Raw genomic sequence first — 27,740 nt, forward strand, 5'->3', positions numbered from 1 at the left:
TCAATTCAAAATAGAAAACTTTATTTATAAGTATTCAAGTTGATTGATACAGTATCCTTCAAGAATGATTTCTTCATTTGAAATATATATCTAAACTGGTCCGGTCATCGGCAGCAGAGATGCATGTAAAACTATAGTTCGTCACTCTGGAATTTGGTGCCTTTACAGTGATCTGGAAATGAAATATAGACAAAAATGAGTCCGCCATCTTCTCAGATGGCCTATTGAGAAGAACTATCGATAATTGCAGACATCCAGTAGAAGACACACCATTTACTGCAATGACACATGCCGAAAAATGAATGACATCATATTGAAAACATAGGAGAGATAGGAGCTGTGGTTTCTTTCAGATGATGAATTCCATATAACCTTGATACTCAAATAGCAGCGAAGAGACCTAATCCGTCCTGACTTTCTTCACATAGCACATTCAAACTATCGGCCTACGACCGCGATCTTGTTGAACAAGAATTGCCCTTTAGCTTCTCTAATGGAGTACTAGTTTCATATAGGTTCACAACATCATCCTTTGAGATGTTAAATTGTTAAATAAACTGTTTCAGCTTAGATATAGTACTTGGCCGGTTGAGCTGCTGTTTCAGAACCCTCACTTAACAGGGTTGAAACAAAATGGTGGATCAAAGACGTCAGTTACGTAAGGGGGAAATCATGACACTACAAATAGAGCTGTAATAAAGGTAGTTAGTGACTGGATGTATACATTTTCATATTCTGTTTTCAGATGCATAATAAACAAGAGTGGTCATGTTTCTATTCCCTGGAAGCAACACGGTACTCTTCTAAACATGTTTAACATCACCAAATTCTGTATTTTGTAGGTCATCTGTCCGCTATTCTTTACAAATCAAAGCTCTTCAAAGCCCAAACACCCAGATACAGTGATTATTTGTTCATACAAAAAAAGAGTGATTAGTCATTTTAATAAACTCTAAAAGCAAATCAAAACCCAAAGCTGTCATCTATACTCCATTTGGGTAATGATGTGAGTGATAACATAGTTCTAGGTAGTATCATTTGGGTAATGATGTGAGTAATAACATAGATCTAGGTAGTATCATTTGGGTAATGATGTGAGTGATAATATAGTTCTAGGTAGTATCATTTGGGTAATGATGTGAGTGATAATATAGTTCTAGGTAGTATCATTTGGGTAATGATGTGAATAATAATATAGTTCTAGGTAGTATCTATGCATTAAGGGGCAAACAGGAGGCCTGGTCAGAGAGAAACCACAACATGTCTGAAACCGTACCTGATACTTCATTGCATAACTTGTCGACCACATGGTCTGTCTCTTTGGCAAAGAGAGAGATGATATCATCTTCAAACTCCTCCACAATGCTTTCACACTGTAACAGAAGAAAGGGGATCGGTTGCCACTCGACAGACAGCAAAAACAGGTCCTCCGCACATGAGAGATTCACAAGCATGTAGTTTCACACAATAGTGGGCATGGCCGTGAGGCAGACTGCCATTTTTCCTCTCGCCTTGCTGTTCAGCCATCTTGGATGACTCATGTAACCTAGATAGGCAACACGATTGTTGGCGAATCCACACACACACACACACACACACACACACACACACACACACACACACACAGACATCTTTGCGCATTATACGATTTCTTACTTGTGATGCCTAACTTGATCTTAAATATGCTCAACTTAAGTGTAAGACCGCAATATAATTGTAAATTAACAAAGGAAAAGGCGTTATTGCCTGCATTTTGGGTTAGAATACAGTACACCCCTGGCACCAAAATGACAAACTTCAACTTCAATGTTACATTGTAATAACTGTAAAAAAAATAAAAATACAATAATAATGAAAAATACAAATGCAAGCTTTAATACACATGTTTTCAGATTTCTTGTTATAATTTCAATTAATGGCTTTCTATATTACAGACTAAGGTGCATGCAATATATCTTAATTAGAAAGGTCATAAGTAAAGTGGAAAAACAATATCAATGTACGTTTTAATGTGACGGGCACAATTATCAATAATGTAAATGGATTTTCAGATAATATCAAGCTGTGATATCGAAGGCCAAGGTATAACATTGAGTTCTGTACTTTAAATGACATCAAAGTTTCATCCTGTTTAACAAAACATAATAATCAGTTTCCCTAAACTACCAATTAATCAATTATTGCCACACTTACCACAAATTTTAGGGCATTGGATCCCTCTGGGCCGTCAAACTTGAAATTGTTAAAATCAGGAAAATCCCCAGCATCAGAACTTCTTGGAGCAAATCTTTTGTATTGCTTTATCTTGGTGTCTGGGTCCACATGAAGAGCATAGTCACTCATGCTACCACAAACTCCATCCAGAAGCTCACTCAAGTTGGCCTCAGACCTAGCAAGAGGGACCTGGTGGATAAAAAAATAAAAAAATAATATAAATTAAACTTAACCGAGTTTGATTCCAGTTCTATGAAGTTGCTTGGGATCCGGCCGGGTCATGTCGGTGACCCCTAACTTCCATTCCCATCACACAAACAACCCCTACTTCCCCTATGCTGGAACTATGACATTTAACCTGTAGAAGTATACCCCTTCCCCTTGGAAACAGGACAACACATGCAATGGTGTCTAGACAGGTCAAGGTGCACTATGCTCCCGCCCCCGTGGCCTCCCCGGAAGGAGAGAGGGGAAAGGGTGACGGGGGGCAGGGGCAGTGAAAGGGCCAGGGAGGGGGGCTAAGTTAAGGAGCAGGGGGAGGCCTAAACAGCAGCCAAGTGCAGGGTAAACAGTTCAGTCTCATCCTTTGGTCCCTTTTGGCGGTTCATCTCCTCCACCCTCCAATGATCAAAGCAGGAAGTTTTCCTTGTCAATCCCGGTCAAAAGGTGCTGGGTGAGGGGAAGGGGGGGCATATTGCAGATGAACTGGATTTTGTGCAATGTAGATATATCCCTGACCCTATTGTCCCCTTTCAGCCTCAGTATGGACCCTTCCGGACCCACTGATTACATTATAGAAGCATTTTCCCCCTCCTCTTTTTTTTATATCTGACTCGTAGTGACACAAAGGGGCTTCCGTGGCTCACTGCCATCTGCTCACAAATAATATAAAAAGGTTTCAGGAAACTGCCTGAACCTTGGTACACATTTCTCTCCTTTTTTAATGTACAGATAGCTAAGTGGTTAACATTGAGGATGGTCTATCAACAAAAAAATGGTTTGACTACTTCAACATTAATGTTTAACTTTTAACTAATAGGTCACTTCAAAATAAACTTTGGAATATCAACCATAACAGCAATTTTTTGCAAAAATTGTAAACCAAAAATGGAGCTGTTCTGATTATTATTACATTTTATTACACCATAGGTGTATTTCTATGAATATGTATGATGAGAACTTTACTTGATTGGTCAGAAAAATCTGCCTAAAATGTTTTTTAGTTTTTTAAACACACCAAAATGTCCAGCATGAAAAAGTCCAACGTCAAGCCAAATCCTTATCATGCAATCCTAAAAATGGTGTGGAATTAAATTCCTTCCTTACCAGTCTGAGGGGTTTGAAAGGGACCTGTCAATCACACATTTCCTGAAGAATGAGGAGGGGACTAGGCAGACCTTGCAGAGAAAAGGCTTCTCAGGGATGCTGTCCTCCATTGAATTCCCATTGGAAAACCAGCCATTATTGGAAAGGGGCTTTCAATTTCTGGTGTGAATAATATGGACCAATGAAAACACACAATTCATAAAAACTAGAACCTATTAATGCCACCATTTACAACAATGTGTAATATTGTTATAGTCTTCAGAAAAGGAAATATTTGCATAAACACACAGACAAATGATTGCCTCAGTATTTACCTTTATCGTGACAAGACAGAAATGTAATTTAATGAAGAGTGACAAAAAAAAATGTCATGGTCCAACCAGGAACATTGAAAGCCATTCGTTGAAAATTAATACATTTTTGAAATACAATCTATATACGAATATAAAAACAGAAGACATGAACAACTTCCATCAACTTATTCATCTAAGTTCAATGTCTTTGGCTTAATGATTCATTGTTGTAGGTTTAACTTTGTGGTGTGACTGGTGTCAACCTTCCTTCATGGAGCCCTGCTGCTTTCTGAGGAGAGCAAAGGAGACTTAAGACCAGCAAATCTCCTATGATGGCATCTAAGCTTGAACACCCCTCCCTCCTTGATTCAGACAGGGTCAAAAGCCAGTGGGGTGGGGTGGGGGCAGGGTTTCTTGGATTTATGCTCAGAAGTCAAAACAAGCCAGTGATTAGTGGTAAAGGTACACTTCCATATGGCAGTAAGTACAGAAGTTGATCAAAAGAGTTGATCAGCCATCAGGGTCTGTTGGTCGTTTCACTTAAAAGTCTGTGTGCTTACCGTTCAGAGCACTGTAAAAACCAGGTACGTAATTCAATACTTAACTCTTCTCGTACTAGTATTCATTTTGATTTAGTAATTATAGTGGAGCTATATCATTGCATTCATACACTCTCTCTACTGACAACAACAGGGGTATTGCAGAGGCACACCCCCACAGCTTGAGGGCAAACAAAATGGAATATGAACAAGACTCACAGGGGTATAGAAACTGTAATTAGCATTTATTTTCAAATTAACCCTATTTTAGGAAACACTTAATGAGAGTCTGTGAATATGACATACACACCTGATCCATAGACAGCATAATAATCAGGAAGGACGGAGACTGAGGGCAAATAAAACTATTCTCATGTAGCAAGAGCACCCTCCAGGAAACCTACACCACCCGATGTCACAGGCAGGCCAAAAAGATCATCAAGGACAACAACCACCCGAGCCGCTGCCTGTTCACCCCGCTATCATCCAGAAGGCGAGGTCAGTACAGGTGCATCAAAGCTGGGACCGAGAGATTGAAAAACAGCTTCTGACTCAAGGCCATCAGACTGTTATTAAACAGCAATCACTAACACAGAGAGGCTGCTGCCTGCCATACAGACTTGAAATCATTGGCCACTTTCATAAATGGATCACTAGTCACTTTAATAATGTTTACATATCTTGTATTACTCATCTCATATGTATATACTGTATTTTATACCATCTATTGCATCTTGCCTATGCCGCTGTGCCATCGCTCATCCATATATTTATATGTATATATTCTTATTCCATCCCTTTACTTATATTTGTGTGTATTAGCTAGTTGTTGTGGAATTGTTAGATATTGCTGCACTGTCGGATCTAGAAGCACAAGCATTTTGCAGGTACTCGCAATAACATCTGCTAACCATGTGTAGGTGACCAATGCAATTTGATTTGATTTGAAAAGAGAAGGTAAAGACGATACTTCAAGAAAAAATGAATCCAACTCTATGTTTGTTATACTATGCCTATGGAATGTTTGATTTAACTCAAATCTATATGAATGAGAGATAATTCAGGTTGTCATATTAGGAGATATAATATCAGAATCCCTTTTACTTGAAAGTGAACTTGAAATGGCCACAGGGGAGAGGAAAAACCACAAACAGCCTAGCTAAATGAACAGCACGTTACTAGCTATCAATTACCATCAAAAGGGGATTAACCCCTGAGATCAATAGGGGAGCTGACCAGCTAATGACGGTCCCTGGACACTAGTGATAGGACACTGGAACACTACCAGGTCTGACCTCTTCACACCACAACAATGCTTGGTTCGAAAAAGGGGGAAATACAGTGGTTTGAATATTCCAGAGGGAAATACAGTGGTTTGAATATTCCAGGGGGAAATACAGTGGTTTGACTATTCCAGGGGGAAATACAGTGGTTTGAATATTCCAGAGGGAAATACAGTGGTTTGAATATTCCAGGGTGGAAATACAGTGGTTTGAATATTCCAGGGGGAAATACAGTGGTTTGAATATTCCAGAGGGAAATACAGTGGTTTGAATATTCCAGGGGGAAATACAGTGGTTTGAATATTCCAGGGGGAAATACAGTGGTTTGAATATTCCAGAGGGAAATACAGTGGTTTGAATATTCCAGGGGGAAACACAGTGGTTTGAATATTCCAGGGGGAAATACAGTGGTTTGAATATTCCAGGGGGAAATACAGTGGTTTGAATATTCCAGAGGGAAATACAGTGGTTTGAATATTCCAGGGTGGAAATACAGTGGTTTGAATATTCCAGGGGGAAATACAGTGGTTTGAATATTCCAGAGGGAAATACAGTGGTTTGAACATTCCAGAGGGAAATACAGTGGTTTGAATATTCCAGGGGGAAATACAGTGGTTTGAATATTCCAGGGGGAAATACAGTGGTTTGAATATTCCAGAGGGAAATACAGTGGTTTGAATATTCCAGGGGGAAATACAGTGGTTTGAATATTCCAGGGGGAAACACAGTGGTTTGAATATTCCAGGGGGAAATACAGTGGTTTGAATATTCCAGGGGAAACACAGTGGTTTGAATATTCCAGGGGGAAATACAGTGGTTTGAATATTCCAGAGGGAAACACAGTGGTTTGAATATTCCAGGGGGAAATACAGTGGTTTGAATATTCCAGAGGGAAATACAGTGGTTTGAATATTCCAGAGGGAAATACAGGTGGAACAGTATTAAAGGGGGAAACACAGTGGTTTGAATATTCCAGGGGGAAATACAGTGGTTTGAATATTCCAGAGGGAAATACAGTGGTTTGAATATTCCAGAGGGAAATACAGGTGGAACAGTATTAAAGGGGGAAACACAGTGGTTTGAATATTCCAGGGGGAAATACAGTGGTTTGAATATTCCAGGGGGAAACACAGTGGTTTGAATATTCCAGAGGGAAATACAGGTGGAACAGTATTAAAGGGGGTACCAATGCTTACAACCATCCAAACTGAAATGAAGTTACATACTGATCTTTCTTTTCTTCTGCCGGGATGTTTCACAAGACACTAAATTCCATTTCTCAAGGTATGAGATCCAGGAAACCAGGAACTACTATGAAACCACTAGACCTATGCTTTATCAAGTATTTTAAGTATGAATATGCATTCTTCAATGTATGAATGATGCATCGATCTCTTAATCCATAAATCATCAAATATTTTTTGTTCAAGAAAGTTCAATTGATAGCTTTATGTGTACTATGAGATGTTTTGATCTAGTGGAGCGCACTTTGGAATAATTTCCTACTTTTGCAACATGCTTTTACTGAGGTCGGTACCTTTTTATCAGTCAGGCTCCCATCAGGGTTGAGTCTGAAGCCTCCCACATGGATTGTCTTCTTCGGATCAATCTGACTGATTGAATAATTGAGCTCATCAACAATAGCCCTGCATGCTAAAAGAAACAGACATAGATTAGAACAATCCACAGCACTCATTTACTATAAAATAAGTATTTAGAGATCCATATTATGCCCATAGCTAGCGAAAAGCAAAAGTAAAACTACAATACAATTATTTCTCATGAAATAAGCTTGATAGAAATGTTTTCATAATACAGGGTGCACACTAGAAACAAAAGTAAATAAGTCATTATGTATGCAGAACTATTGATAAGAAAACATATACAACTCATAATACACTATATATACAAAAGTATGTGGACATCCTTTCAAATGAGTGGAATCGGCTATTTCAGCCACACCCATTGCTGACAGGTGTATGAAATCGATCACACAGCCATGCAAACTCTGAAGACAAACATTGTCAGTAGAATGGCCTTACTGAAGCGCTCAGTGACTTTCGACGTGGCACAGTCATAGGATGACTTTCAACAAGTCAGTTCATCAAATTTCTGCCCTGCTAGAGATGCTCCTGTCAACTGTGCTGTTATTGTGAAGTGGAGAAGTCTAGGAGCAACAACAGCTCAGCCATGAAGTGGGAGGCCTCACAAGCTCACAGAACAGGGCCGCCGAGTGCTGAAGTGGGTAGTGTATAGAAATCATCAGTCCTCGGTTGCAACACTCACTATTGAGTTCCAAACTTCCTCTGAAAGACAACGTCAGCTCAAAACTGTTAAGACGGGAGCTTCATGAAATGGGTTTCCATGGTCGAGCAGCCGCACACAAGCCTAAGATCACCATGCAAAATGCCAATCTTTGGCTGGAGTGGTGTAAAGCTCGTCACCATTGGACTTTGGAGCAGTGGAAACGGGTTCTCTGGAGGGATGAATCACGCTTCACCATCTGGCAGTCCGACAGACTAATCTGTATTTGGCAAATGCCAGGAGAACGCTACCTGCCCCAATGCATAGTGCCAACTGTAAAGTTTGCTGGAGGAGGAAAAATGGTCTGGGGCTGTTTTTCATGGTTCGGGCTAGAACCCTTAGTTTTAGTGAAGGGAAATCTACAGCATAAAATTACATTCTAGATTATTCTTTGTGGCAACAGTCTGGGGAAGACCCTTTCCTGTTCCAGCATGACAATCCCCCATGCACAAAGCGAGATCCATACAGAAATTGTTTGTCGAGATTGGTGTGGAAAAACTTGTCTGGCCTGCACAGAGCCCTGACCTCAACCCCATAGAACACCTTTGGGATGAAGCCAGGCCTAATTGTCCAACATCAGTGCCTGACCTCACTAATGCTCTTGTGGCTGAATGGAAGCAAGTCCCCACAGCAATGTTCCAACATATAGTGGAAAGGCTTCCCAGAAGAGTGAAGGCTGTTATAGCAGCAAAGGGGGGACCAACTTCATGTGAATGCCCATGATTTTGGAATGAGATGTTCCATATATATATATATATATATACTTTTAATCATGTCGTGTATATATATATATATATATATATATATATATATATATATATACACAACATGATTAAAAGTATGTGGACACCTGCTTGTTCCTCCTCCAGCAAACCCCTATATATACAGTGCCTTGCGAAAGTATTCAGCCCCCTTGAACTTTGCGACCTTTTGCCACATTTCAGGCTTCAAACATAAAGATATAAAACTGTATTTTTTTGTGAAGAATCAACAACAAGTGGGACACAATCATGAAGTGGAACGACATTTATTGGATATTTCAAACTTTTTTAACAAATCAAAAAATGAAAAATTGGGCGTGCAAAATTATTCAGCCCCCTTAAGTTAATACTTTGTAGCGCCACCTTTTGCTGCGATTACAGCTGTAAGTCGCTTGGGGTATGTCTCTATCAGTTTTGCACATCGAGAGACTGAAATGTTTTCCCATTCCTCCTTGCAAAACAGCTTGAACTCAGTGAGGTTGGATGGAGAGCATTTGTGAACAGCAGTTTTCAGTTCTTTCCACAGATTCTCGATTGGATTCAGGTCTGGACTTTAACTTGGCCATTCTAACACCTGGATATGTTTATTTTTGAACCATTCCATTGTAGATTTTGCTTTATGTTTTGGATCATTCAGAGATCCTCACTGAACTTCTGGAGAGAGTTTGCTGCACTGAAAGTAAAGGGGCTGAATAATTTTGCACTCCCAATTTTTCAGTTTTTTATTTGTTAAAAAAGTTTGAAATATCCAATAAATGTTGTTCCACTTCATGATTGTGTCCCACTTGTAGTTTTATATCTTTATGTTTGAAGCCTGAAATGTGGCAAAAGGTCGCAAAGTTCAAGGGGGCCAAATACTTTCGCAAGGCACTGTATATATATATATATATATATATATATATATATAAATATACAGTGCATTTGGAAAGTATTCAGACCCCTTGAGTTTTTCCACTTTTTGTTACGTTACAGCCTTATGTTACAGAAATCTTTCCATCATCAATCTACACACAACACCCCATAATGACAAAGTGAAAACAGGTTTTTAGAAATATCTTATTTACATTCAGTATTCAGACCCTTTGCTTTGAGACTTGAAATTGAGCTCAGGTGCATCTTGTTTACATTGATCATCCTTGAGATGTTTCTCCAACTTGATTGGAGTCCACCTGTGGTAAATTCAATTGACTAGACATTATTTGGAAAGGCACACACCTGTCTATATAAAGGTCCCACAGTTGACAGTGCACGTCAGAGCAAAAACCAAGCCATGAGGTCGAAGCAATTGTCCGTAGAGATCCAAGACAGGATTGTGTCGAGGCACAGATCTGGGGAAGGGTAACAACATATTTCTGCAGCATTAAAGGTCTCCAAGAAGACAGTGGCCTCCATCATTCTTAAATGGAAGAAGTTTGGAACCACCATGACTCTTCCTAGAGCTGGCTGCCAGGCCAACAGGGAGGTGACCAAGAACCCGATGGTCACTCTGACAGAGCTCCAGAGTTCCTCCAGGAGGACAACCATTTCTGCAGCACTCCACCAATCAGGCCTTTATGGTACAGTGGCAAAGACAGAAGCCACCCCTCCGTAAAAGGCACATGCCAAAAGGCACCTAAAGGACTCTCAGACCATGAGAAACAAGATTCTCTGGTCTGATGAATCCAAGATTGAACTCTTTGGCCTGAATGCCAAGCGGCACATCTGAAGGAATCCTGGCTCAATCCCTACGGTGAAGCATGGTGATGGCAACATCTTGCTGTGGGGATGTTTTTCAGCGGCAGGGACTGGGAGACAAGTCAGGATCGAGGGAAAGATGAACGGAGCAAAGTACAGAGAGATCCTTGATGAAAACCTGCTCAGAGCGCTCAGGACCTCAGACTGGGGCGAAGGTTCACCTTCCAACAGGACAACAACTCTAAGCACACAGCCAAGACAACGCAGGAGTGTCTTCAGGACAAGTCTCTGAATGTCCTTGAGTGACCCAGCCAAAGCTCGGACTTGAATCCGAACATCTCTGGAGAGACCTGAAAATAGCTTTGCAGCGACGCACCCTATCCAACCTGACAGAGCTTGAGAGGATATGCAGAGAAGAATGGGAGGAACTCCCAAAATAAAGGTGCGCCAAGCTTGTAGCGTCATACCCAAGAAGACTCGAGGTTGTAATCGCTGCCAAAGGTGTTTCACCAAAGTACTGAGTAAAGGGTCAGAATACTTATGAAATGTGATATTTCAGTTTTAATTTTTTATATAGATTTGATTTAAAAAATAAATAAAAAATATTTAATCCATTTTAGAATAAGGCTGTAACGTAACAAAATCTGAAAAAGTGAAGGGGTCTGAATACTTTCTGAATGCACTGTATATACAGTACTAGTCAAAAGTTTAGACACACCTACTCATTCAAAGGTTTTTCTTTATTTTATTGATTTTATACACTGTAGAATAATAGTGAAGACATCAAAAGTATGAAATAACACATATGGAATCATGTAGTAACCAAAAAAGTGTTAAAGAAATGAAAATCTATTTTAGATTTTAGATTCTTCAAAGTAGCCACCCTTTGCCTTGATATTTTCATTTGTTTAACACTTTTTTTTAGTTACTACATGATTCCATATGTGTTATTTCATCATTTAAATGTCTTCACTATTATTCTACAATGTAGAAAATAGTAAAAAATAAATAAATAAAATAAAGAAAAACCCTTGAATGAGTAGATGTATGTCCAGACTAGTACTGTATATATATATATATATATATATATATATATAACGGTGTGTATAGACAGTATGGACAGTATATGAATAGAAAAGGTGTGAAGAGCAGTAGTTATATAGGATGAGCCATGACTAGAACACAGTATATACAGTGCCTTCAGAAAGTATTCCACATTTTGTTGTGTTGCAGCCTGAATTCAAAATAGATCAAATATTTATTTTTCATCCATCTACACACAATACTCCATAACGACAAATGGAAAATGCTTTTGAAAATGAAATACAGAAATATTTAATTTACATAAGTATTCACACCCATGACTCAATACATGTTAGAATTACAGCTGTGAGTCTTTCTGGGTAAGTCTCTAAGAGCTTTCCACAACACGATTGTATAATATTTGGCCATTATTCTTTTCAAGCTCTTTCAAATTGGTTGTTGGTCATTGCTAGACAACCATTGTCAAGTCTTGCCGTAGATTTTTAAACATATTTAAGTCAAAACTGTAACTCTGCCCCTGTCTTGGTAAAGAACTCAAGTGTAGATTTGGCAGTGTGTTTTAGATTATTGTCCTGCTGAAAGGTCAATTCATCTCCCAGTGTCTGATGGAAAGCAGACTGAACCAGGTTTTTCTTTTTATCCTTAAAAACTCCCCAGTCCTTAACTATTACAAGCATACCCATAACATGATGCAGCCACCCCTATGCTTAAAAATATGGAGAGTGGTACTCAGTAATCTGTTGTATTGAATTTGCCCCAAACATACCACTTTGTATTCAGGACAAAAAGTTAATTGCTTTGCCACATTTATTCCAGTATTACTTTTGTGCCTTGGTTGCAAACAGGATGCATGTTTTGGAATATTTGTATTCTGTACAGGCATCCTTCCCTAGGTTAGTATTGTGGAGTAACTACAATGTTGTTGATCCATACTCTGTTTTCTCCTATCACAGCCATTCAACTCTGTAACTGTTTTAAAGTCAGCATTGGCTTCATGGTGAAATCCCTAAGCGGTTCCCTTCCTCTCCGGCAACTGAGTTAGGAAGGACGCCTTTATCTTTGTAGTGACTGGATGTACTGATACACCATCCAAAAGGTAATTAATAACTTCACCAAGCTCAAAGAGATATTCAATATCTGCTTTTTTTCTTTAACACATCCACCAATGGCTGCCCTTCTTTGCCAAGACTTGGAAAACGTCCCTGGTCTTTCAGATCTAATTAAGTGCATTTTTAATTTGTCACATGCGCCGAATACAACATGTGCAGACCTTACCGTGAAATGCTTACTTACAAGCCCTTAACCAACAATGCAGTTCAAGAAATAGAGTTAAGAAAATATTTACTAAATAAACTAACCTAAAAAATAACAATAACAAGGCTATATACAAGGGGTACAGGTTAGTCGAGGTAATTTGTACATGTAGGTAGGGATAAAGTGACTATGCATAGATAATAAACAGTGAGTAGAGGCAGTGGATGGTGGAGGGGGGTGTCAATCTAAATAGCCCGGGTGGCAATTTCATGAATTGTTCAGCAGTCTTATGGCTTGGGGGTAGAAGCTGTTAAGGAGCCCTTTGGACCTAGACTTGGAGCTGCAGTACCATGTGCCGTGCGGTAGCAGAGAGAACAGTCTATGACTTGGGTGACTGGAGTCTGAAATATTTTTGGGTCTTCCTCTGACGTGGTGTCCTGGATGGCAGGAGCTTGGCCCCAGTGATGTACTGGACTGTACGCACTACCCTCTGTAGCGCCTTACGGTTGGATGCTGAGCAGTTGCCAAACCAGGCGGTGATGGAACCGGTCAAGATGCTCTTGATGGTTCAGCTGTAGAACCTTTTGTGGATCTGTGGACCCATGCCAAATTTTTTCCGTCTCCTGAGGGGGAAATGGTGTTGTCATGCCCTCATCACGACTGTCTTGGTTTGTTTGGACCATGATAGTTTGTTGGTGATGTGGACACCAAGGAACTTGAAACTCTCGACCCGCTCCACTGCAGCCCCATCGATGTTAATGGGGGCCTGTGCGGCCCTCCTTTTACTGTAGTCCACGATCAGCTCCTTTGTCTTTCTCACATTGAGGGAGAGGTTGTTGTATCGGCACCACACTGCCATGTCTCTGACCTCCTCCCTATAGGCTGTCTCATCGTTGTCGTGATCAGGCCTACCACTGTTGTGTCATCAGCAAACTTAATGTTGGTGTTGAAGTTGAGCTTGGCCACACAGTTGTGGGTGAACAGGGAGTACAGGATGGGACTAAGCACACACCCCTGAGGGGCCCCAGTGTTGAGGATCAGCGTGGTAGATGTGTTGTTGTCTACCCTTACCACCTGGGGGGGGGCGGCCCTTCAGGAAGTCCAGGATCCAGTTGCAGAGGGAGGTGTTTAGTCCCAGGGTCCTTAGCTTAGTGATGAGCTTGTGGGCACTATGGCATGGGAACAGCATTCTCACATAGGGCAGTGTGGAGTGCAATTGAAATTGCGTCATCTGTGGATCTGTTGGGACAGTATGCGAATTGGAGTGGGTCTAGGGTTTCCGGGATGATGGTGTTGATTTGAGCCTTGAACTGGCAGGTTACATTCCCTTTCTTGGACACAAGGACTATGGTGGTCTGTTTGAAACATGTAGGTATTACAGACTCGGTCAGGGTTAGGTTGAAAATGTCAGTGAAGACACTTGCCAGTTGGTCCACGCATGCTCTGAGTACACGTCCTAGTAATCCGTCTGGCCTCGCAGACTTGTGAATGATGACCTGTTTAAAGGTCTTGCTCACATCGGCTACGGAGAGCGTGATCACACAGTTGTCTGGAACAGCTTGTGCTCTCATGCATGCTTCAGTGAGCTTGCCTTGAAGCAAGCTTAAAAGGCATTTAGCTCATCTGGTAGGCTCTCCTTACTGGGCAGCTCACCGCTGGGTTTCCCTTTGTAGTTCGTAATAGTTTGCAAGCCCTGCCACATCTAACGAGCGTCAGAGCCAGTGTAGTAAGATTCAATCAATAGTCAATAGTCCTATATTGACGCTTTGCCTGTTTGATGGTTCATCTGAGGGCATAGCGGAATTTCTTATAAGCGTATGGATTAGTGTCCCGCTCCTTGCAGCCGCCAGCTCTAGCCTTTAGCTCGGTACGGATGTTTCCTGTAATCCATGGCTTCTGGTTGGGATATGTACGTATGATCACTGTTGGGATGATGTTGCCGATGCACTTACTGATGAAGCCGGTGATTGAGGTGGTATACTCCTCAAAGCCATTGGATAAATCCCAGAACATATCCCAGTATGGACTAGAAAAACAGTCCTGTAGCATAGCATCCACGTCATCTGACCACTTCTGTATTGAGCAAGTCACTGGTACTGCCTGCTTTAGTTTTTGAATGTTAGCAGGAATCAGGAGGATAGAATTATGGTCCGATTTGCCAAATGGAGGGCGGGGGAGAGCTTTGTATGCGCCTCTGTGTGTGGAGTAACGGTGGTCTAGAGTTTTTTTCCTCTGGTTGCACATGTGACATGCTGGTGGAAATGAGGTAAAACAGATTTAAGTTTGCCTGCATTAAAGTCCCCGGCCACTAGGAGCAATTCTTCTGGATGTGCATTTTCTTGTTTGTTTATGGCCTTATACAGCTCGTTGAGTGCGGTCTTAGTGTCAGCATCGGTTTGTGGTGGTAAAAGAAATGGCTACAAATAATATAGATGAAAACTCTCTTGGTAGATAGTGTGGTCTACAGCTTATCATGAGGTACTCTATCTCAGGTGAGCAATATCTCGAGACTTCTTTAATATTAAACATCGCACACCAGTTGTCATTGACAAATAGACACACCCCCACCCTTTGTCTTACCAGAAGTAGCTGCTCTGTCCTGCCGATGCACGGAAAACCCAGCCAGCTCTATATTCTCTGTGTGGTCGTTCAGCCACGACTCGGTGAAACATAAGATATTACAGTTTTTAATGTCCTGTTGGTAGGATATTCTCGATCATAGATCATCCAGTTTATTTTCCAGTGATTGCACGTTGGCCAATAGAATGGATGGTAAAGGCGGTTTACCCACTTGCCGACGAATTCTCACAAGGCACCCGACCTCCACCCCCTGTATTTCCGTCTTTTCTTCACGTTAATGATGGGGATTTGAGCCTGGTCTTGGGGAAGCAGTATATCCTTTGCATCATTCAAGAAAAAATCTTTGGCCATGTCCGAGGTGAGTAATTGCTGTTCTGATGTCCAGAAGCTCTTTTCGGTCATAAGACCCGGTAGCAGCAACATTATGTACAATATAGGTTACAAACAATGCAAAAAAACTAACAAAATAGCATAGTTGTTTAGGATCCCGTAAAACGGCAGCTATCCCCTTCGGCGCAATTGTCTTTTTGGTTGAATCTGTGTTTGAAATTAACTGCTCGATTGAGGGACCTTACAGATAATTGTATGTGTGGGGTACAGAGATGAGGTTGTCATTAAAAAATAATGTTAAACACTATTATTGCACAAAGAGGGAATATGTGCAACTTACTGTGTGACTTGCTAAGCACATTTTTACTCCTGAACTTAGATTTGCCATAACAAAGGGGTTGAATATTTATTGACTCAAGACATTTCAGCTTTTCATTTTTAATTAACTTTTAAAAACATAAAATACATAATTCCATTTAGAAAGTATAGGGTATTGTGTGTAGGTCAGTGACAAAAATTCTCAATAGAATCCATTTTAAATTCAGGCTGTACATATAAAGTGGGTAAAACAGTATGTAAACATTACTCAAGTGACCAGTGTTCAATGACTCTATGTACATAGGGCAGCAGTCTCTAAGGGGCAGGGTAGAGTACCAGGTGATAGCCGGCTAGTAACAGTGACTAAGTTTCAGGGCAGGGCAGGGTGGTGACTGTTTAACAGTCTGATGGCCTAGAGATAGAGGCTGTTTATCAGTACCTCGGTCACAGCTTTGATTCTTTAATGTATTAGTAGCTTGAGAAGTGTTACATAGTCATGCAAGGATGACTCCAAGGTTTGGTAAGACTGCAGTGTTGGGTTCAAAGAAAGAAAATGGTGCTCCAATTAAATGTGATGAGCTGCCTTTTACCAAGTTTAACTTGCCTTTTTAAAACATAATTGCTAAAACTATGTAATAGCTGGAAAATGTTAATTATCATGATGACAAAGTTTTCAATAGTGAACCTTTTTTTATTTTTAGATAAAGAATATTGTAAATTGTCTCTGTCCTTCTACACGTTTGAAATTCAACAGAAATTGTTAATGAACACAATGGGAGACAGAGAGTTGGTTTCAAGCGCAGGGTGCAGCAGGTGTTTATTGTAAAGGACCACAGGAGGAGGCAGGTAGCTGGGTCCAGGGGCAGGCAGAAGGTCGTACACAGGGGGTCCAAAAAGGCAACAGTACAGGCAGGGAAAAGGCTAGTAACGTTGTCCGGGAGATCAGGCAATAGGTTGATAACAGGAAATCCGATAGGCAACAGTACAGGCAGGGAAAAGGCTAGTAACGTCGTCCAGGAGATCAGGCAATAGGTTGATAACAGGAAATCCAGGCAGGGAATAGGCAAAAGGCGTCGTTAGTGAGGCAGGCAAAAGGCTTCGTTGGTGAGGCAGGCAAAAGGCTTCGTTAGTGAGGCAGGCAAAAGGCTTCGTTAGTGAGGCAGGCAAAAGGCTTCGTTAGTGAGGCAGGCAAAAGGCTTCGTTAGTGAGGCAGGCAAAAGGCTTCGTTAGTGAGGCAGGCAAAAACTTTCATTCACGGGAGGCGTAAATCGCAGTAAAAACAGCTCTGAAAGCTGTGTCGCAAAACAAACAATACCTCACAGTGGGGGGGCAAAGAACTGAACTAAATAGTGTGTTATAATGACCTACAGGTGTGTGAACAGGTGATTAGAATTCAGGTGATTGGGATCTGCATTCAGGTGATCCACGTGTTTGAGAGTGTGAGCTGGAAAGTGAGCTATGTTCAGGGGATCTACGTGTTTGAGTTGGAATTGGAAGCAGACGTTACAGAAATATATATTTTTTAAACTGCATGCACAAACAATAAGACCTCAAAATAGTTTTACGAATATAATGATTGTCCGAAATTGCACAGTAACAAAAGAACTCTTGATAATCAAGAAAACAATCAGATGTAGAATAGGAAATGCAGGTGGCAGGTGAAATGATAGGAAACAAGCGTACCATACATTAGTTTGCTTGAGTTAACTTTCACAAAATAATATATTTTATCACAATACTTCACAACCCTTTGCAAATCTATAGTCTGTATTGACTATCAACAGGGGCTGCATTACATGTAGGCCTAAATCCTGAAAAAAAAGCATATTGCATAGGTAGAAAAGGACAAAGTTGACAAATAAACATCCCAATTTACCTGAACAATACAGCACCGTGTCTTTTTTCCCTTCAGTAGTTTCGGTTAAGATACTCATTGCCACCAAGGCAATTTGAATAATCCATGGTGCCATATTCGTACCCTGAGGGAAAGAGATATGTATAAAGCAGGCAAGCAAAGCCAATTCATTATTCAATTTTTTTTTTTTAAAGAGCGCCACCCACAGTCTATCTAGCAAGAGTCATATTCTGAAATCCGGTTGTGAGGCAAATTACTATAGAAGTAGCCTTAATTTAACACAAAACAACAAGAAAACTGATTTCCACAAACTGTCTAGACATAACAGAATGTGTTGAGCTCCAAGAAGTTACAGCATCTGTACAGAGCTAGAGTGAAACTGGGTTTAACATGGGCCATAAAACTTAGTGCCTCTCCACAAGCGTATGGGGGGATTGGCCACAAGTCGTGTTATCTTTAGATCAAATATTCAAACAGAACTTAGTCTACAACTTCATGGCGGTGAGAAGTATTGATAAATAGTGAAAGGAGGTGGAACACAAACCGGTGTTAGAGGTCCTTAAGGTTAGTGGTCCTTGAGGTGCCCCTTGGTCTAGCAAAAAGTTAAGAGTGTAGTGAATGATGAATCTTTGCAGAGTCTGTGTAGTCTAGAATAGTGGAGTGTAAATAAACAAGAGTCCTTTAGTCCAGCAAAAATATATATGTTTATGTCTTTGGTGATATATTTTGATTGGATGCTGAAGCTGAACACAGTTTGAATGAGAGAAAACATTATTGTGTTGTTATGGGGTTGATAGGCTTGATACTGTTAAAATGTATATTTAACGGTGGAATTAACAAAATGACGTTGCAGGAGCAGCACAGCAGATATTGCGATGAGCAGGAAGCAAGAATTCGCTCGCACACAGCCACACAAAGTATCGGTGCATGTGCACTTACAATGTGGTAGCTATGGGACCAGTGCCTTCTCTGTCTATACACCGACTACGCACTGTGAGTAGGGCCCTGCAACCGCTAGGGGGCCCCAGACCCCATTTTTTTTTAAACCAAAATAAAATGTTGGAACTCAGTCGGGGTCGGAACTTACTGTTAAGAGTGATAAAAGTAAAAATACACAAGGTGCAATTTAGAAATGTGGTAGTGCATCAGCAGTTATCCACTTGTTATGTCAGTCGCTGAGCACGGTTACCTTCACAAAATAATATGATTATTATGGATAGTCAGATTAACATAATAGTTCTATTGAAACGTTTATACATGCTTTGTAAGAAGAATAATTTCCTTAATAATCCTGTTTCCATGGACAGATCTGAAATCAGGATACTGAATGCAATCTGATAAATGCAGAAAATCACCAATCAAAATAAACGTTCTACCACAGCGTCCATGTTATCTTTGGGAAGCATATTTGATTCTGAGTTCGGACATATAAAATGTGTATGTGAAAACTACTTCTAAGACGCACACATTCAGTTGTTTCCGAACTCACTTCATTCGGTCTAAAGAGGGAGGCTCTCGACTGGTGTTACATTTACATTACATTTACATTTAAGTCATTTAGCAGACGCTCTTATCCAGAGCGACTTACAAATTGGTGCGTTCACCTTAAGACATCCAGTGGAACAGCCACTTTACAATAGTGCATCTAAATCTAGTAAGGGGGGGGGTGAGAAGGATTACTTTATCCTATCCTAGGTATTCCTGAAAGAGGTGGGGTTTCAGGTGTCTCCGGAAGGTGGTGATTGACTCCGCTGTCCTGGCGTCGTGAGGGAGTTTGCTCCACCATTGGGGGGCCAGAGCAGCGAACAGTTTTGACTGGGCTGCGCGGGAACTGTACTTCCTCAGTGGTAGGGAGGCGAGCAGGCCAGAGGTGGATGAACGCAGTGCCCTTGTTTGGGTGTAGGGCCTGATCAGAGCCTGGAGGTACTGAGGTGCCGTTTCCCTCACAGCTCCGTAGGCAAGCACCATGGTCTTGTAGCGGATGCGAGCTTAGCACATACACAGATCAAATACACCACTGGAACACCGATTAAGGCGTTTACATGTTCTAATATTTCAAAAGATTTCTCTGAAAACCAGGTGTTTTAATCTGCGTATGCTTACTTCGATTTTGACCTTACGCTGATTAAGATAAGCAGAGTAATGTGTTTACATGACTATTGCATAAGCCGCCTACAGCCATAATCAGTTTAATATCGAATTATTACTGGGCATGTAAACGTACTTACTGACAGTCACTCAATTTGCCCATGTCAGCTAAAAATTTTGATTGCCACTACAATTTGCCTACCGCTCCAACAGATCCACGGAAGATATCTTTCCATCGGTATTCACATGGCCGTAACTCATCTGGACCAGAGGAACACCCTACATGCTATTCATTGACTACAGTTCTGCATTCAACACCATTGTTCCCTCCAAGGTCGACTGCAAGCTCAGAGCCCTGGGTCTGGACACCACCCTTCGCAAATGGATCCTGAACTTCCTGACTGGCAGACCACAAGCTGTGAAGATTGGCAACACCACCTCCTCAACACTGACTCTTAACACATGGGCCACCCAGGGGTGAGTCCACTGTACTTCCTGTTCACCCACGACTGCGTAGCTCTGCACGACACCAACTCCATCATCAAGTTTGCTGACAACACCACGGTGGTAGGCCTGATAAGAAACAAAGATGAGTCAGCCTATAGAGAGGAGGTAAGTGAACTGGTATTGTGGTGCTAGGACAACCTCTCCCTCAACGTCAGAAAAACAAAGGAGTTGATTGTTGACTTCAGAAAGCAGAGGAGGAAACATGTTCCGATCCACATCAACGGTACAGCAGTAGAGAGAGCCAGCAGTTTTAAGAACCTCAGCGTCCACATCACAGAGGACTTGACATGGACCAACAACACCACCACTCCTGTCAAGACGCCTCAACAGCGTCTGTACTTCCTAAGGCGGCTGAAGAAATTTGGCATGCCACCTCGGGTCCTCTCCAAATACTATCGCTGCACCATCGAGAGCGTACCGGTTGCATCATGGCCTGTTATGGAAATTGCTCCATCCACAGATGCAAGGCCCTCCAGCGGGTGGTGAAGGCCGCACAGTACATCACTGGGACCGTGGTCCCACCCATCCAGGACTACTTGAAATGGTGCCTGAGGAAGTCACGCAGCATCATCAAAGACCTTACAACACACCCCAGCTACAAGCTGTTCACTACCTTAACGTCGGGGAGACGTTATTGGAACATGAGGTCTAATACCAACAGGCTCAGAAACAGTTTCTATCTACAAACCAATCAGACTTCTGAACACTTGAACTGAACTGACCACCTGCTCTGATTCTCCACACCTTAGCACACATGCATTCACTCACGCACACGCACAAACACAGACATCCACACAGACATCCACACAGACACACACACACATACATACACACACACAGTGCACAATTTAAACGCTTGCCCCCCAATACCCCCTTCACAAAACATGTGTAAATATTGGACTATAAATTGTGCCTTCCTGTATTATACTTATGCTAAAATGTTATGCCTGTGAGGCGGGCCCCCCAACCAAATCTCGCTTAGGGCCCCCAAAAGGTTTGAGGCGTTACTGCCCATGACCAAAACATTAGAGAAGTTTAGCCTTGCTGTGCTCCAACACTCTTAGTCGTTGCTGTTTACTTTGTGCATCTAGTCATATAACTGACTCTATCTTTAAAATCTACTTCCGGTAGATCACTGTTGAAATAGGCAAAGGCGTGCGGTATGAAGAAAGCAAGGTAGTGGTGGAAAGAAGGGATTTTGGCAGGAGAAATGCTATAATAGCCTACTATAGGTTGACTGACCTACACAGACATATTAGTTAAAATTATACCCTCGTTAAAATGCATTGCAAAGAAAAAGTTCAACAAATAATTCTTTTTTGATAAAAAATCTTGGATGCAAAGCACTGTAAATTGACCACAGCACTGTAAATGTGCCTTTAGACGCCTTGCTCTCATTGACTGCGTTCTGGATGCATCACTGGCGGCGCGTTAAAAGCGGCAAAAACGAAGCTAGGTTGAATGCAGCATTCAGCATAGATAAAGTTGTGGGGCAGCCTATTTTCATGTAGCCTACCCCTTGTCAAAAACATTATAAAGAAAGGCCAAATATGCTACCCTACCATTTTCTAATAATTACACCTGTAGCATAATAGTGGATTACAATAGACCCTTGGAACTTACCTGATTCAACAGTCAGGTGAGTAAGAATTAGGAACTTTTCAGCACGGTAGGTTACAGCAGTGAAGTCGGATTCAGACGCGAGGGACAACGTTGTGAATGCTGACTGTACATAAAACAAACGGCTAAAGTGAAGTTCGTTTTTTAATGTTCGCCTGTTTTGAATGAACCATGATCATATCTACCTTACTGTCAGTGGACAGTGTCTACTTACGTGCTTGTTCCAGGCGTTGCCACGTTCAGCCAGGAAGCAGAACAATGACAGCTGTGTGAGCCAATGATATTGTAAACTCAGCACAGATATCCAATGACTGAACGCTGCCTCACGGGAATGAACATACTGAGAACACCGGGCGTCGAGTTGCTCTGAGTTGCTTTACAGATCGACAACAATCACCTGCTTTTGAGCTAACAGTAACTTGATTATGCTTGTTAATGAGTGAGTCGACTATATAGACGCTGCGCAAATTTTCTCCATCTTTCCAAGTAGTTCCTATCCTGTAATACCCTTCGCAGTCGACCCTTGTGAATAAGCCCAATTGCCTAATAGTGCAATATGAAGGCTATGCTGATCTCTTTGTTAAATGACCCACATCATGTGGGCGCATTGCTGCAGAAATGTGGACAGAAGTGTAAGCCAATTTGCCAAGCACCACAATAACACACACAATTTATACAATGTGTTATAACGGTAGATTACATATCCTTAAACTATATAAATGAACAATTAATCGTTTGTAAACTTCTTATAAACCCTTTAACATTCATAAAACAGGTAATGGTCAATACTGTATCCCTACTTTATTGTATAGTAACCATTGGCGTGCTGGTATAATTTTTCTTGCAGGCTTTTAGGATTACCCTTTCACCCCAGTCCATTCTATTAGAAATGAACAATTAGTCATGTTAGCTTAGCTTAATTGTGGTCCTGTGCTTAAGGAGATTTAATTGCTTGTGTTGATTTATACATAATTGTTTTGCATTCATGGGCAGTGATGAGATCATGGTGCTCATTTTCTATACATGAACAATTTTAGTCTCTTCATTTTGGTGGTTAGTAATTCAAAGTAGCCAAGCACTACTAGCAAACTAGAGGTGCGCTACAATGACTGTTGGTTTCACATTGTGCCTCCAGCTAGTGACAGGTGGTCCCTTTGAGAGGGAAATTTGACCTGGTTTCCTCACCAGTAACTGCATATTAACCACAGATCACCTTCTCTTATAAAGGGGGAGTGTGTTTACATTGAGAATTCTCAATATAGATGAGACAATGTGATAGATATGATAGAGCTGGTTCTTTGTGCTGAAAGAAAATGGTTTGATCAGTCAATTATTAGTTAAAATAAACATGATTTTGATACAGTATATTTATATTGATCAATGTGAAGCTTTCTACAGAGCCCCCATAGAATAGATCTTGAAATGCAATTGGACAGTACGTTTTTAAAACCATTCGGCATGTACTGTATATCCTGTAAAATTGTCTGTTAGTGATACAATTCCAATAGTATATTATTGTCTACTTGGTCTCCAGTAATGACTGATAGTGATGACTGATAGTGACGTAATGATAGTGATGTACTGATAGTGATGACTGATGGTGATAGTGATGTACTGATAGTGATGACTGATAGTAATGTACTGATAGTGATATAATGATAGTGATATACTGATAGTGAAGTACTGATAGTGATGATTGAGAGTGATGTACTGATAGTGATGTAATGATAGTGATGTACTGATGGTGATGGCTGATAGTGATGACTGATAGTGATGACTGACAGTGATGTACTGATAGTGATGTACTGACAGTGATGACTGATAGTGATGACTGATAGTGATGTAATGATAGTGATGTAATGATAGTGATGTACTGATAGTGATGGCTGATAGTGATGTACTGATAATGATGTAATGATGGTGATGTAATGATAGTGATGACCGATAGTGATGTACTGATAGTGATGACTGATAGTGATGACTGATGGTGATGTACTGATAGTGATGACTGATAGTGATGTACTGATAGTAAATCTTGTGCTGGTATGTCAGATAAAGAGCTGAATGATGACCTTTAGCACAGTAAGCAGGAGGCCCATTTTTCCCCATCTACTGTCAGTGGTAAAGGTGAGTGGTTAGTTGAAAGTTAGCTTTTTTATGACCCAGAGAGCTTCTGGATGAGAACAAGGTCAGAGTAAACACAATGTCTTATCTACTCCTGACAAATCAGCAAACAGGGATTATGTAACTGCGTAGACCAAAATCCTTTTGGAAAATTTAGAACACGCTTGGCACCACAAGAGCATGCCTGAACAGTTTTCACATGGATTAATAGTATTTTGGGGGGGAAGTTAGTGTACATCACTGGAGTTGAATTACAGCATAATGAAAAGTGCTCAGTGGTGTTCTCCCTCTTCTAGCCATGGCCTAACAGTAGGCCTAAGTATTGATGCCATAGCCAACATTAGGTCTTCATAGGATCCACATACTAGATGTCTATGTGAAGTGGGGACTGAAGATGGGGGATTCCAGAAAGTGCAGAAGAATATTGAGATGTGAGAACGAGGAGGCAGAGGTGGATGGAGACCAAACTACACACTGAAGGACAAAACGTCCAGGCCAGAGTGAAGCCCACATAGATGACATCAAAATCAATGACTCTCAAGGTAATGCATTTTAAGTGAGTCTTCTTTTCTTTTGAATCTCCAAAGATAAAATGACATTGACATTTTACAAAAGGTACAATTTCAGATCTATTCTAGTCCCGGCGGATGCATGGAGGGAGGGCTGGAGTTGGAGACGATCACATCTATTATCATTCTCTAACAGTTTATTTGTCCATCTGTGGCCTGACTGACAAAGTTTGTGCTGACAGCTTGTTTGGCAGAAACTGACGTTCCTCTGTCATCCTTCTTGGTGCGTTCTGCACTGACCTTGGGAGCCGAAGCCCTTTGGAGAGAGATGCATTGTGCTGCAGAGATCCATTGCCAATTACCAGTGACAGGTAATACAACGGCCTCTGTCTACACTAAGACTAGATCTGATAAAGTTCTTCTCTGGATAAAAGAGTGTTGACCTCTTTAGTTGAATATAATGAGGTCTTGGATGTGATAGGATAATTGTTGCTCCTCTCACTTTGTTTTTTACATTCTCATGAGACACTGGATTACCTTGCTGCTGTTGGAGTGATACCTCTCCAGTGTGGTTGATTTTCTGTTACTTGCACAGGATACGGTGTGCAAGTAAATAAACACAGATAAAGATGTTGCTTCCTGTAACGTCGCAGGACACTGCAGCAAAGTTTTGTAATGCTTTTTGAATCCCGGTATGGAACCAGATAATAAGTTCTGACTTGTTTTATGACTTTATATTTAGCTAACAGTCCTAACCATAGACTGTGTCTTGACATACTGTAGAATTTAATCATATACCGTGTCTATGACGTTACCCCTACTTTGATTAATCACCGTTTTTTTTAAATGAAACTGACGACTCATTGTCACCAGTCCATCTTTAAAAATGACCTTTTGTTACTCACTGACGGACCTCTTTTAGTGACGGACTCAAGAGTCCTGATAAACAAGTACAGATGGCTTCCTCTGTGAGATCCACAGTATGGTCATGCTGCAGGCTCTATGCCAAGCTAGTTTGCCATCATCTATAGCAGGGAGCCACATTGTTTGTGTCTGGAGTGGGGAACAAAAGGGCAGGGAGAGGGGGATTTTGGGGTGGGTGGTGATGCATGGAAAGAGGGGGGTAGTAGGGATGGGTCACAGAGGGAGATAGGTCGCTATACAAATGTGACAGGCACATTGCTGTTGTTGACGCACTCTGTCATCTTTACTTTTAATGTTTACACTTATGTTGATAACTATTTAAATAAATTGGGCTGACTGTTTTATCATTCACTGATCTGTGAGAATGAAACCCAGATGTGACATTTTTGTCTGAAAATGCACTATGATGAAACACAGGATCACCTCTCTGGATGTAGGCAGATGAAATATTGTGTTAACTCATAGTATGTCTTCAGAGGAGCCAAATGCAAATGTTATTTCTATTTTGTCATCACTTTTGACTTTATGTGACAGGTTTTTTATCGGTTGGAAGCACTCCAAGCCCACTGATTGGAGATGTCATCTGAAATCATCTTATTACGGAGGGGTGGTGGAATTAATCTTGACATTAAGTACCAGAGAAATAATTGATGATTCACAGTATTAAAGGAGATTGCCTGTCAGGTTTAATAATATGGTATGTTTTTACTATGTATTAAAGCTTCCATCTACAATTCAAGGCCTATTCCTATTGAACCAGGTTATTTTCACAAATGGTCTGTGTTATTGATTTGAACAGTGATGTGCGGTGGCGTCGTGGCTGGGTAAGCATGGGCTATTCTCAAATCTAGATTTACTCACAAATAAACCTTGATGAAGCCCAAGTTCACATACGACAGATAACTCCTACAAACCGGAGTGACATAGGCTATTAACCTAAATTGACAAAAACAAAATCTAATGTAAATACCAATGTAGCCAAGATACACAAGCGATACACTGAGTGTACAAAACATTAGGAACACTTTCCTAATATTGAGTTGCACCCCTTTTGCCCTCAGAACAGCCTCAATTTCATTCGGCATGTACTCTACAAGGTGTTGAAAGCGTTCCACAGGGATGCTGGCCCATGTTGACTCCAATGCTTTCCACAGTTGTGTCAAATTGGCTGGCTTTCCTTTGGGTGTGTTGGACCATTCTTGAAACACACAGGAAACTGTTGAGTGTGAAAAACCCAGCAACATTCTAGGTTCTTGACACACTCAAACCAGTGCACCTGGCACTTACTACCATACCACGTTCAAAGGCACTCAAATATTTTGTCTTGGCCATTCACCTTCTGAGTGGGACACTTACACAATCTATGTCTCAATTGTCTCAAGGCTTAAAAATCCTTCTTTAACCTGTCTCCTCCCCTTCATCTACACTGATTGGGGCATCAATAAGCGATCATAGATTTCACCTGGATTCACTTGGCTAGTCTATGTCAGGGAAAGAGCAGGTGTTGCTAATGTTTTGTACACACAGTGTATAATAAATACGATTCTAACGAAATGTCCATATCAAGAATCAGAATGACTGAAACATGCATTTCAAAATGTAGCCTAACCTACACATTTGCAAAGGAAAAAGCATTTAGGTCTACCTTTACTTGTAAATGAAGTCCATTGGTCTGTCCTTCAGGGTGAGCCTCTTTGTGTCCACGTTGTAGAAGTCAGCATAACCCCATGTCCATTATTTTGTTCTGCATGCACATAGCAGGGCTAGTCATATGGGAGGCGCATCCCCAAGGCGTTCCATTTTCACAGTAGCACAAACAGTACTTCCCATTCCCATTAATGTCCACAAAGCAAAAGTAAATGTCCAATATAAATAAAAGTATGGGTAAAAAGTATTTTAATTGCTAATGACATGACGTTTCAGACATTATGCTCAAGTGTTCAAAATGTGTCTTTCAAACCTCAGGAGGTGGCACGTTATTATGCCTTTTTTCCAGCCATTCAAATCCATTCCAATCGTTGAATTCCTGGCCATTCCTTACTACAGTCACTAATAATAGACAGCATCAGCATAGGCTGATAAGTAGTGTAATTTGTTGCAAATCAAATAAAAGTTTATTGGTTGCGTACACAGTTTAGCAGATGTTATAGCAGGTGTAGCGAAATGCTCTCATATTTTGCGCATACATATTGC

At 41.0% G+C, this 27,740-nt stretch overlaps 1 protein-coding gene across 4 annotated transcripts; it reads right to left on the reverse strand.

Annotated features, from left to right (window-relative positions):
- Positions 1-27,256, reverse strand: LOC115114450 (protein canopy-1-like). Of its 4 annotated transcripts, XM_029642694.2 has the most exons (7): positions 21,994-22,174; positions 18,320-18,367; positions 17,797-17,899; positions 7,193-7,308; positions 2,194-2,403; positions 1,277-1,373; positions 1-172 (listed from the first exon to the last, which is right to left on the reverse strand). In XM_029642694.2, the coding sequence occupies exons 3-7, from the start codon at positions 17,888-17,890 to the stop codon at positions 132-134; spliced, it is 558 nt and encodes a 185-aa protein (XP_029498554.2). In that variant the 5' UTR covers positions 17,891-17,899; positions 18,320-18,367; positions 21,994-22,174; the 3' UTR covers positions 1-131. The 4 variants fall into 4 exon arrangements, with proteins under 4 accessions (XP_029498554.2, XP_029498556.2, XP_029498552.2 ...); XM_029642696.2 differs by lacking the exons at positions 18,320-18,367; positions 21,994-22,174 and adding an exon at positions 27,193-27,256; XM_029642692.2 differs by lacking the exon at positions 18,320-18,367.
- Between the last annotated feature and the right edge of the window lie 484 nt (positions 27,257-27,740).

The sequence above is a fragment of the Oncorhynchus nerka genome, linkage group LG9b (genome assembly GCF_034236695.1).
Source record: "Oncorhynchus nerka isolate Pitt River linkage group LG9b, Oner_Uvic_2.0, whole genome shotgun sequence".
In the NCBI taxonomy this organism is placed as follows: Eukaryota; Metazoa; Chordata; class Actinopteri; order Salmoniformes; family Salmonidae; genus Oncorhynchus; species Oncorhynchus nerka.